At 44.4% G+C, this 12507-nt stretch overlaps 1 protein-coding gene across 1 annotated transcript in view; it reads left to right on the plus strand.

Annotated features, from left to right (window-relative positions):
• Window positions 1-12507, plus strand: part of LOC100566219 (uncharacterized) — a 36178-nt gene that overhangs the window by 13922 nt on the left and 9749 nt on the right. Inside the window, exons 6-7 of the mRNA XM_062969302.1 lie at window positions 1685-2492; window positions 11623-12418. Coding sequence (XP_062825372.1) covers window positions 1685-2492; window positions 11623-12418 — 1604 coding nt within the window. The remainder of the gene's footprint in view (window positions 1-1684; window positions 2493-11622; window positions 12419-12507) is intronic.

A 12507-nucleotide genomic window follows, 5' to 3' on the forward strand; every position in this document is an offset into this window, starting at 1 on the left:
GGGGATGTTCTCAGGGCCTGAAACAGTTGCTGTAACATTTGATGGATGGTCCTGTGCACATAATATTGTAGTTACAGCATTTCTAGCATGGCACAAATAACAGCTCTGCAAAATATTTCAGCCATGGATAAGATGTCAGTGATAAAAAATGGAGTAAATGTCAGTGACAACAGACCAGTTGAATCTGTGATTCTCATTTTCTCCATGTTTTTAACCTGCATTATGGGCCAGAAGTCCCTGAACATCAAATGCACTCTGGCTCTGTTTGGTTTCTAGACAGCTGAAGCTGAAAGGCCATTCAATGCGAATCAAGGTGGCCAACTGAAACATTCACACCTGCCTCCAACAGACAAGAGTTTTTTCTCCCACCCAGAACATTCCACAGATATATAAAGCCCACTTGCCTGGTTCTCAACAGACCTCACAACCTCAGAGGCTGCCTGCCATAGATGCAGATGAAACGTCAGGAAAGAATGCTTCTGGAACATGGCCATACAGCCAGGAAAACTCACAGCAACCCACTGATGTAAATCTCTGATGTAAATACTCAGCAGTGACTGGGGAGACAGCGAGCACTTACAAATGCACTAATAAGTCAGTGCCACCAGCAAAAGTTTGGATATAATTGAAGTGCAGATAATTTTTGACTCACCCTCATATAAAGCAAGGCAGATGGAAGTTTTTTTTTTCTTTTTTGTGTCTGCTGTGAGAGAATTGGCCATTTGCAAGGACATTGCCCAGGGGACGCCCAGATGTTTTGATGTTTTACCATCCTTCTGGGAGGCTTCTCTCATGCCCCTGCATGGAGCTGGAGCTGATAGAGGGAGCTCATCCACGCTCTCCCCGGGTGGGATTTGAACCTGGCATCCTTCAGGTCAGCAACCCAACCTTCAGCAACCCAACCTTGGATTATGGTTGTATGTGTATGAAATGTAAATCAAGTGTTTTTCTGCTGTTAGGCAAGAGTGTGTGTTTCAGCAATGAAACAGTTAACAGCAGGCTAGTTTTGACTGACAGCCTGCTGTTGACCTATCAGGTATGATTTCCGGCCTTTGGAGGTCGGGACTTCCTTTGTACTGAGGAATGTGTTTCTTATCTCAGTGTGTGTTGAGCTGTGCTTGCCGAGGCATGAGGCTATAGAAGAATGCCAGCTCAAAGCGATGGCTTTTGCTATGCTTTGTAAATATGTTTGTAGATATGGAATAAATGTTTGGACTTCAGACTACGGGTGTGTTTGAGTCTGACATTGAACAGGAATTGGTGAGGCAGACGATTGCAACCAATTCATCAGGGTGCTGGAGAAGATGATTGATGGAGCTTGATGAAACCCACCCAGCTCGCACCCTGACCTCCACGCTGACAGATAAGACTTCTGTTTTGTGAGGGAAATAGAAGTTGCGGTTAAGAGACTGTGGGCACAGTGTTTGGCCACTAGGGGCAGATGGGAGTTGGGTGTTTAAGCTGGAAATCTTTAGAACTGTTATTTAGTGATTATGGAAAGATGGAATAAATCATTTGTTTCCACCGTATTGTTGTTGTGAGCTTGATTTCAACTCCAAGAACTTCCAGAGTCTTACAGCGGGGGGCCTCTACTCCAAACCCCTGCCATGCAGGAACACACAGGTAAAGCACTCTCGAAAGATGCCCATGCAACCTCTGCTTTAATTTTCCTTCCTCTTTGCAGGTGATGGGAAGGAAACTCGGGACAAGACAGTGAATCCTCAGCTGGAAAGAAACAAACCAGAGGACGCTCCCAGAACAGCCCTGCAAGAAAACGTAGGACATGTGATGGTGAAGAAGGAGGGCGAAGAAGAAAGATGTGAATTGGAGCAACGAAGCAAGCGGTCTTTGGAGATCAAGACTGAATGCATGGAACTCTCCGAAACGCATACAGACGCCCCGACCCCAGACTCCATAACAAAGACAAGGGAGAAAATGCCGTTGTTCTCCAAATACGGTCGAAAGTATCGCTCTGTGTCGGCATTTGACGCGATCCTTGCTGACAAAGCCCGCAACGGCTCTCCTGCGTCAGAGGGAACCGTCCAACGAAACAAAGCTCGTAAAACCTTAAGAGGCAAGAGAAGGTTCAGTCTCAATGAATATGAGGGGAGAGATGGCGTGCAAACACAGATTTGGACTCGAACCAAAGAGACAGGTACTAAATCCGATGGGTTTGAGGTGAACTTGAGTTTCTCGGAACCGCACCAGAGCGACCCGGGAACCCAGAGCGACCCAGGAACCCAGAGCCAAGCGAAGCCGTTCCAGTGTTGGCAGTGCGGGAAGCATTTCAAAAACAGGGTCTCTGTGAACCGACACTTGCTTGTCCACACCGAAGACAGGCCGTTCGGGTGCCCGCAGTGCAACAAATTCTTCCGCTTCAAAAGAGATGTCAACCGGCATCTAGTCACCCACACGCGGGTGAAGTGCCTCGAATGTGACAAATCGTATTCCCGAAAGGATTCCTTGGCTAACCATCGGAAGTCTCACCATCCGTAGGAACCCTAAAAATGCCTTTTGATTGGGAAGGTAAATCCCATCAGAATCAGAGCCTCAAGGAGTCTTCTCATTTCGTCCACAGCTGGATCCGCATTGCAGTTTGACGCCACATTGACTGTGGTGAAGCTTTGGGATTTGTAGTTTTGTGAAATATTTACTTTTCTCTGTCCCCTTCTGCACTGCCATATAATCCAGATTATGAAAACAGATATTCCACATTGTGTTGTTCAAGGCTTTCATGGCCGGGATCACAGGGTTGTTGTGTGTTTTCCGGGCAGTATGGCCATGTTCCAGAAGTATTCCCTTCTGATGTTTCGCCCACATCTATGGCAGGTATTCTAGGATGCCTGCCATAGATGTGGGCAAAACGTCAGGAGAGAATACTTCTGGAACATGGCCATACTGCCCGGAAAACACACACCAACCCTATACTCCACATTATCTGCTTTGAACTGGATTATATGAGTCTACATGGCCATATAATCCAGTTCAAAGCAGATAATCTGGATTTTATATGGTAGTGTAGAAGGGTCCTCTAGCAGAGAGCTCTACTGCCATAACAGACTATAAATCCCAGGATTCCATACTATGGAACCACAGTAGTTAAACTGCTATAATCCTGCAATGTGGATTGTCTCCAATAGTCCTCTGTATGCAGTGAAATTTTATCTATGCTTGCCTTAATGTAGAGAGTTATCCTAGGCTGGATCTACACTGCCATATAAAATCCAGATTACCTGCTTTGAATTGGATTATGTGGCAATGTAGATTCATATGATCCAGTTCAAAGCAGATAACGTGGATTATCTGATTTGACAATCTGGATTATATGGCATTGTAGATCCAGCCCTAGATCATTCAGTTACTTTTAAAAAGTTTCATACAGCCATATATCCAGCTCAGGGAATAGGTTGCAAACCACTTGCTTTGTCTCCCTTTTAGACTAGCCTTTATACTACCTCAGTTTCCTCCTATTTGTTATTCTCTGCCTATCTCTGCCCATTTTATACAAAACGGATAACACCATTACCCCAAATCCCTCGGCAGACATGGCCAATAGTTAAATAAGTAATTTTTGTGTATTTTTTAAAATTGTATTTTAACAACTACTAATAAAATTGTACTATAATAACAACTACTAAGCGGAGCCATGGTGGTGCAATGGATTAAACCCTTGTGCTGGCTCGACTGCTGACCTGAAGGTTGGGTTGCTGACCTGAAGGTTGCCGGTTTGAGTCCGTGAGACGGGGTGAGCTCCCGTCTGTCAGCTCCAACTTGTGGGGACATGAGAGAAGCCTCCAAGCAGGACGGTAACACATCTGAGTGTCCCCTGGGCAACGTCTCTGTAGACAGCCAATTTTCTCACACCAGAAGTGACTTGCAGTATGTTCTCAAGTCACTTCTGACACAAACATGATAAAAAAAAACCAACTACAGTATTCCCTCACTTATTGCGAAGGTTAGGTTTCAGGACCACCCGCAATGAGTGAAAATCTGTGAAGTAGGGATGCTATATATTTATTCATTATTTTAGTAGTTATAAACTATTTTAAGTATTTATCAACCAATCGTGTGTTGATAAATTGCCTCCTTCTTCTCCTGTTGCCGCTTGGGCTCCTTTTCTCTCCCTTCGGCTTCTCCTTCCTCCCTTCCTTAGGCTGTAAATTGTAATTTTTGTGATTTATAATATTATTTTAGAGTATATTGAAAAACCGCACTAAGCGAACTGCGAAGTAGTGAGGGAACACTGTACATAAAAACACTACAATAAAAAGAAGAAAGGAAAACTGCAGAAAAAAATACCCCAAGCAATACAATCTGCACTCTCTCCCCAGTCCTCCATCTAAACTTATTAATAGTTCGCTTTCGAAGACAAAGCATATAAAACAAACTTCTAGTTACTACTTCAGTAAATTTAAACTTCTGCTAAAAATCAATCCAGACTTTGAATTTTGCAAAGGGCCATTATTCCTTCTCTCTTCTTTATTGAAGGTAACAATGGTTCCCAGATAAAGATAAATGTTTTCCTCTGACATTAAGTCTAATTGTGTCCAACTCTGGGGATTGGTGCTCATCTCCAATTTGAAGAGCCGGCGTTGTCCATAGACACCTCCAAGGTCATGTGGCCGGCATGACTGCATGGAGCGCCGTTACCTTCCCGCCGGAGCAGTACCTATTGATCTACTCACATTTGCATGTTTCCAAACTGCTAGGTTGGCAGAAGCTGGGGCTAACAGCAGGAGCTCACCCTGCTCCCAAGATTCGAACCACTGACCTTTTGGTCAGCAAGTTCAGCAGCTCAGCAGTTTAACCCACTGCGGCACTCAACCTTTTGAAAATGATCTGCAGATTTTTCCTTAGATCAAAACAAATCATTTGCCCATCTTTGCCATTTCAAAAGTATTTGAAACTATTATTCCTTTTTGGGGAGATCAGCCTTCTTCCATTCTTGAGCATAAATCAGTCTCGCTGCTAAAAACATGAAACCCAACGCCTTAAATTTCATCTCTTTAGTTTCTTAGGCCCCTTCCACACAGCAGAATAAAATCCCACAATTATCTGCTTTGAAATGGGATATATGGCAGTGTGGACTCAGATAACCCAGTTTAAAGCAGATATTGTAGGTTGTTCTGCCTTGATATTCTGGGTTATATGGCTGTGTGGAAGACCCAATTAAAAATAGTTCTGGTTTTTAAAAAAATCTTAGATTAAGAAAAGTTCTGGTTTCAGGTGAATTCTAGTTTCTAAAAATATCTTACACTAAGAAAAATAATTTTCAACATTATTTTATGACAAAAAACACATGATTTTTTTTAAAAAGCTGTTCGGTTTGTTAAAAGTACGTTTTAAAAATACATTTCATTAGCAGTAAATTGTCTTGCACTGCCAAAGCTAGCACACTGTCAGCTTGGGTCCAATCTACACTGACATATAATGCAGTTTAAAACAATTCCTAACAGCCGATTGTGGGAGTTGAAGTCCAAAACACCTGGAGGGCCTAAGTTTGTCCGTACCTGATCTACACTGACCATATAATGCAGTTGAACTGCATTGAACTGTATTATATGAGTCTCCTACACTGGCCATATAATGCAATTTCACACTGCATTATATGGCATTGTAGACAGAACCCTGGCAGTCTTCAGATAAGTTGGACTATAACTTCACACATCTCATACAGCACAGAAGGGATTTGTAGTCCAGTTGAAGCATTGTCATTTGTTTGGGGTTTGCCATCCCCAATCCGCTAGACTAAAAAAGTAATATCCTTTAGGTGGCTTTGGATGCTAACTATGAATAAACTTATTTTGTATTAAACCTTTGTTCCAGTCTTTGTTTTGGATGCGAAGTTTGGGATGGGGTTAATACGTCTTGGATGACTCAAAGTTTCTCTTTCCCTAGAAAAGATCTAAATCTTGGGTCTTCATCTTCAACAATATATCAATGTGTTGTCGAAGGCTTTCATGGCCGGGATCACAGGGTTGTTGTATGTCTTTTGGGCTGTGTGACTATGTTCCAGAAGTATTCTCTCCTGACGTTTCGCCCACATCTGTGTCAGGCATCCTCAGAGGTTGTGAGGTATGGATACAACAATACATCAGTCTATCCAGAGGAGATCATAGAGCTTGATTTAATATGGCCTTCAACAAAGTCCCCTGGCTGTGACCTTCTTGCAAGCAAACTAGTCCAATGTGGGCAAGGCATTACTACTATTAGGTGGATCTGTAATTGGTTAAGCGAACGAACCCAAAGGGTGCTCACCAAAGGTTCTTCCTCCTGGAAAGAAGTGACAAGTGGAGTGCCATGAAGATGGTTTGGTCCTGGGACCAGTTCTGTTCAACATCTTGATTAATGACTTAGATGAAAGGTTAGAAGGCATGCTTATCAAGTTTGCAGGTGACACCAGATTAGGAGGGAGAGCTAATACTTCATAGGACAGAATCAGAACTCAAAATGACCTTAACAGATTAGAGAGCTGGTGTCGCACCTCAGGATATCTTCACCTTGCTGAACACACCAAGCTGTACATCGGTTGAAGTCTTTTGTAGTTTATTAGGAAATGGGAAATAAATAGTTCTTAAAAAGCAAAAGTAAAGATCCAAAAGATTGTTGCAAAACCAAGGCTATATAGATTAATCCAAGACAATCTTAGGCATAAAACAAGGTTCCATTAATACATGACATAGTCCCATGAACTTGATTACAGGATAGTCCAAGAAAGCAAGAGCTGCTTCTAACTCCAACAAGGCATTGCTTTTGACAAAGGTTTCTCTCTCAGCACACCCTTTAATATTCTCTGCACATCATGAATGCATTTCTTTGCCCTCTGGCCTCTTTCTCTTTTTTGTTTGCTATTCTGACACTCCTGCGAACCCGAAATTCCAAACGGCCAGCTCGATCCAGAGATGCAGTTCCGTCAAGGCCAAATAGCTCATTAGCAGCAGCCTCTGTCTGCTTGCTATTTACCGGGAATCTGTCCTTCCTTTGCACCTGGCTAGCTTCAGTATCAACTCCATCCCCTGCTGTGAGCATCCCTGCTCTTCATCTCTCCCAACAGGGACACTCTGAACCTGAATCCCATAATTCCCATCAGAGTCATCTTGAATCTGAATCCCATCATCTAGAACAGGGGTCCTCAAACTTTTTAAGCAGAGGGCCGGTCCACGGTCCCTCAGAGTGTTGGGGGGGCAGACTATAGTTTAAAAACAAATATGAACAAATTCCTATGCACACTGCATATGGCTTATTTGTAGTGCAAAAAAAAAGGCCAACAAAATGTTATGGTTTGCAAAGGCACTGTGCTATATTTGTGTGTTAACTGGAAAATGAAGTGCATGAAGCCGATTGGCTGAACCTGCAAAGGCCTGTAATTTGATTCGAAACTGTTTCTGTTCTGCTGCTGGAGAACCGGTTTGAACAAATTTTTGTTCAGTGTGAGTCTGTGTGAGTACTGCCTGGGGAAGATGGCTCTGTACTCAGAGAGTCCTTGCTATTTCTGAGGCCTTGTTTGCTACTGGGAAAAGAGGATAAAGAACCAGGACTGTATTCTTCACTGAAGCAGATTTATGGACTGAAAAAGGACTGTTTATGACTGCTGGGTTTCTGTAAGCAATCAGAGGGACCATTGTGAATACCATTGTTCTTTGGATCTCTTGGAATTAGTAAAGTTCTTGTATTATTTGTTCTGCAAATCTGAGGGGTGAGTCATTGTTCTGCAGGGTGACTCTGGGCTCATGGGCACACGTAAGAGCTTCCGTTTACCATCTACAATGCGCAACACGAAAGAAGAATACAATATTTTAAAATAAGAACAATTTTAACCCACATAAACCTACCAGGATTTCAACGGGAAGCGTGGGCCTGCTTCTTGCTGATGAGATAGTCAAGTTAATTAGGATGGTTGTTGTTGTTAATGTTGTTGTTGTTGTGTGCCTTCAAGTCATTTCAGACTTAGGGCAAGCCTAAGTCCAAAACCGAGGGTGGGGGCCAGATAAATGACCCTGGAGGGCCGTATGTGGCCCCCGGACCTTAATTTGGGGACGCTTGATCTAGAACATCTGGAACCTGAATCCCACAATCTCCATCAGAATCACTCTGAGACTCCAGCTGAGTCACAACAGCTGGGCCAAAACTAACAAAATGAATGTCAACAAGTACAAATGTAAGATGCTCCACTTAGGCAGAGAGAAATGAAATGCAAAGATACAGAATGAGTGATGCCTGGCTCAACAACAGTCCACGTGAGAAAGATCTTGAAGTCTTTGTGGACAAGTTGAACATAAGCCAACAGCGTGATGCAGCAGCTAAAAGAGCCAATGGGATTTTGGCCTGTATCAATAGTGTCTAGATCCAGGGAAGTCATGCTCCCCCTCTATTCTGCCTTGGTCAGACCACACCTGGAATCACACTGTGTCCAGTTCTGGGCACCGCAATGGAAGTGAGATGTTGACAAGCTGGAATGTGTCCCGAGGAAGCAACTAAAATGATCAAGGGTTTGGAGAACAAGCCCTATGAGGAGCGGCTGAAAGAGCTGGGCATGTTTAGCATGCAGAAGGCTGAGAGGAGACATGATAGCCATGTACAAATACGTGAAGGGAAGTCATAGGGAGGAGGGAGCAAGCTTGTTTTCTGCTGCCCTGCAGACTAGGACATGGAACAATGGCTTCAAACTACAGGAAAGGAGATTCCACCTGAACATCAGGAAGAATGTGTTGTCGAAGGCTTTCATGGCCGGGATCACAGGGTTGTTGTATGTCTTTCGGGCTGTGTGGCCATGTTCCAGAAGCATTCTCTCCTGACGTTTCGCCCACATCTATGGCAGGCATCCTCAGGATGCCTGCCATAGATGTGGGCGAAATGTCAGGAGAGAATGCTTCTGGAACATGGCCACACAGCCCGAAAGACATACAACAACCATCAGGAAGAACTTCCTCACTGTAAGGAGAGCTGTTCAGCAGTGGAACTCTCTGCCTCGGAATGTGGTGGAGGCTCCTTCTTTGGAAGCTTTTAAGCAGAGGCTGGAAGGCCATCTGTCGGGGGTGTTTTGAATACAATTTTCCTGCTTCTTGGCAGAATGGAGTTGGACTGGATGGCCCATGAGGTCTCTTCCAACTCTGTGATTCTATGAAAGGACAGATTCATACCGTGTTTCCCCAAAAATAAGACAGTGTCTTATATTAATTTTTGCTCCCAAAGATGCTCTAAGTCTTATTTTCAGGGGATGTCTTATTTGTCCATGAAGAAGAATTCACATTTATTGTTGAGCAAAAAAAAGAGAACATTTATTATATACTGTACAGTAATTGTCATCACAAACCAGCATAACCAGACAAACCGTGAATCCTATCAAGAATTTCTTGTTACTACCAATATTTCCATGTACAACACTCTATGGTACGTACATTTACCGATCCTGCATGCTCTGGTGTTCTGTTTGGTGGGCCTGCTTCCAAACAAAACCTTTGCTAGGTCTTACTTTCGGGGGAGGCCTTATATTTAGCAATTCAGCAAAACTTCTACTAGGTCTTATTTTCTGAGGATGTCTTATTTTAGGGGAAACAGGGTAGGAGTGTTCAAAAAATAAAATCACTATGGTCATAAAATCCTGGGCTTTGTAGGACTTTGTAAAACTTCCAGTTCCCACGATTCCATGGCATTGAGCCATGACAGTGAAAGGGGTGTCAAATGGCATCCATTCTACAGTGTAGATGCACCCAAAAAAACTCATTGCAAATGCAGTGGCAGTGGTTGGGCTAGATGACCTTTTGGGATCCAAATGTTCTGTAATATTCTTTAGACAAGCGGTAATGTTTTGCATGACCACTAGGGGGAGATAGAGTGGCGCTGTATCCAAAAGGAGGAGGAGGGAACAGGCTACAGAGACACAGAAAGAGAGAGATAAAGGAGGCGAGTGGGAAAGCAGAAAAGAGCTGCCATCCAGACGAGTTGGGAGGATGTTCCGAGATCAACGCGGATCAGGGACTCAGGCTGGAGGACTGAGCGCTGCGTGGCCGCCCTATCATATCTGAATGAGCCGGGAAAGGACAACCAAGGCAGCTTGAAGGTTCCCACCGGCCTGGGATTGGGAAGGGCGGATCGGCTTCGTCATTGTTGCTGCAGCATCACGTGGCAGTGGGAAGATAAAGCCCATTGGACGCTCCTTCTGCAAGATTGCAGCGTAAGTCCTTACCTTCTTCGCCTTTTCATATGCCGCCTCCACCTCCTTCAAGGTGGGGTTTTGTTTTGGGATTTATAGTGCAACCATGTCCCCATAGAGACATTCCCCCACGTTGGAGGAATAATGCAGTTTGGCACCACTTCTAACCATCATGGTTCAATGCTAAGGGATAATGGGATCTGTAGTGCAGAGGAGGCTAAAGACCTTGAAAAACTACAACTCCCACAATTCCATAGCATTGAGCCATGGCAGTTAAAGGGAATGTCAAACTACATAACTTCATGGGTTGCTGTGAATTTTCCGGGCTGTCTGGCCAAGTTCCAGAAGCATTTTCTCCTGACATTTCACCCACATCTATGGCAGGCATCCTCAGAGGTTGTGAGGTCTGTTGGAAACTGGGCAAGTGGGGTTTATATCTTTGTGGAATAATGTCCAGGGTGGGAGAAAGAACTCTTGTCTGCTTGAGGCAACTGTGAATGTTGCAATTGCTCACCGTGATTAGCATTAAATAGCCTTACAGATTCAAAGCCTGTCTGCTTCTTGCCTGAGGGAACAACAGATTCAAACTGCAGGAAAGGAGATTCGACCTGAACATCAGGAAGAACTTCCTCACTGTGAGAGCTGTTCAGCAGTGGAACTCTCTGCCCCAGAGTTTGTTGGAGGTTCCTTCTTTGGAGGCTGAAGCTGGATGGCCATCTGTCTGGGGTGCTTTGAATGTGATTTTCCTGCTTCTTGGCAGGGGGTTGGACTTGATGGCCCCCGAGGTCTCTTCCAACTAGGATTCTATGATTTTATGAAAATACATATATTAAAACATACTAGAGAAACATTGGAGCCCTGGTGGCAAAGTGCGTTAAAGCACTGAGCTGGAGACCGAAAGGTGCCAGGTTCAAACCGCTGTTTTATTTATTTGCGACATTTATATACCGCCCTTCTCACCCCGAAGGGGACTCAGGGCGGTTTACAAGTATATATACATACAATATATTATTTTATACAACTATATCGCAATATTATTAGTAATATTGCATGTAATATAAATATGCAATTATAATAGTGAATTATAATTATTACATTGTATTACATCATAATATAGCTCCAGTTCCTGCCAACCTAGCAGTTTGAAAACATGCCAATGTGAGTAGATCAATAGGTACCGCTCCGGCGGGAAGGTAACGGCGCTCCATGCCATTATGCCGGCCACATGACCTTGGAGGTGTCTATGGACAATGCCGGCTCTTCAGCTTAGAAATGGAGATGAACACCAACCCCCCAGAGTCAGACATGACTGGACTTAACGTCAGGGGAAATCTTTACCTTTACCTTAAAGAAACATTAAAACACTCTGTCTGTTTCTCTTTCTTTCAGGGATTGGAAAAAGAAATTAAATTTCACCAAGGAAGGGACTTGGAGGGCATCCCAGCAAAATCCATCCCATTGGAGTGATACAGAAGACCAACCCAGAGAAGCAAAGCTGTGCAAAAAGAGTCTCCAAGAAATCTACTTTTCAAAGTTGATCGTTTCCAGTTGACGATTCATTCAAGAGAGCTGGCCATGAAGGAAGAAAATCTGCTGTTGGCCAGAAGAGCTTCCCATGACTATATGGCAGAAAAACCAGATTCGGGGGGATTACGGGAAGATAAGTGGAAACCATCCAAAGGGATCCAGCAACATTGGGAAAGCCAATGGCAGGAGTTCACGAAGATGCCGCAACCCATTCCGACAACATGGGAAACCCCAGAAAGCACCCACTGGGAGGATGCCAAGGCTTTCCTGTCCTCCTTCGAGCAAGTGGCCAAAGCCTGTCGGTGGCCAAAGGAAGAGTGGGCGGCCCGGCTGTTGCCCGCCTTGAGCGGAGAAGCAGAGCAAGCCTTTCAGAGCCTGGAAGCCGCCAACAAGGAAGATTATGGGAAAGTGAAGGCCGTCATCTTGAGAGTGGATGCCCTGAAAACGGAGGCCCAGCGCCAACACTTCCGGCAGTTCTGCTGCCGGGAGGTTGAGGATCCACGAAAGATGTATGCTCAGCTCCAGGAGCTTTGCAGTCGGTGGCTGAAGCCGGAGAGACGCAGCAAGGAGCAGATCTTGGAGCTGCTGATCTTGGAGCAATTCCTGGCCAGTCTTCCCCAAGACCTCCAAGTCTGGATCCGAGGCGGAGGGCCGGAGAGCTGTTCCCAAGCAATGGCCCTGGCAGAGGACTTCCTCACGAGACAGGAAAAGGAGGCAGAGACAGCGACACCTGCCGAGGTGAGATTTCAACATTTAATTCTGCAGATCTCTTAAAGAGGGCCCAAAGCCATGAATCGGATTGTTGCAAACATCTATTATTGTTCGTA

This window comes from Anolis carolinensis, chromosome 2 (assembly GCF_035594765.1).
Source record: "Anolis carolinensis isolate JA03-04 chromosome 2, rAnoCar3.1.pri, whole genome shotgun sequence".
Classification (NCBI taxonomy): Eukaryota; Metazoa; Chordata; class Lepidosauria; order Squamata; family Dactyloidae; genus Anolis; species Anolis carolinensis.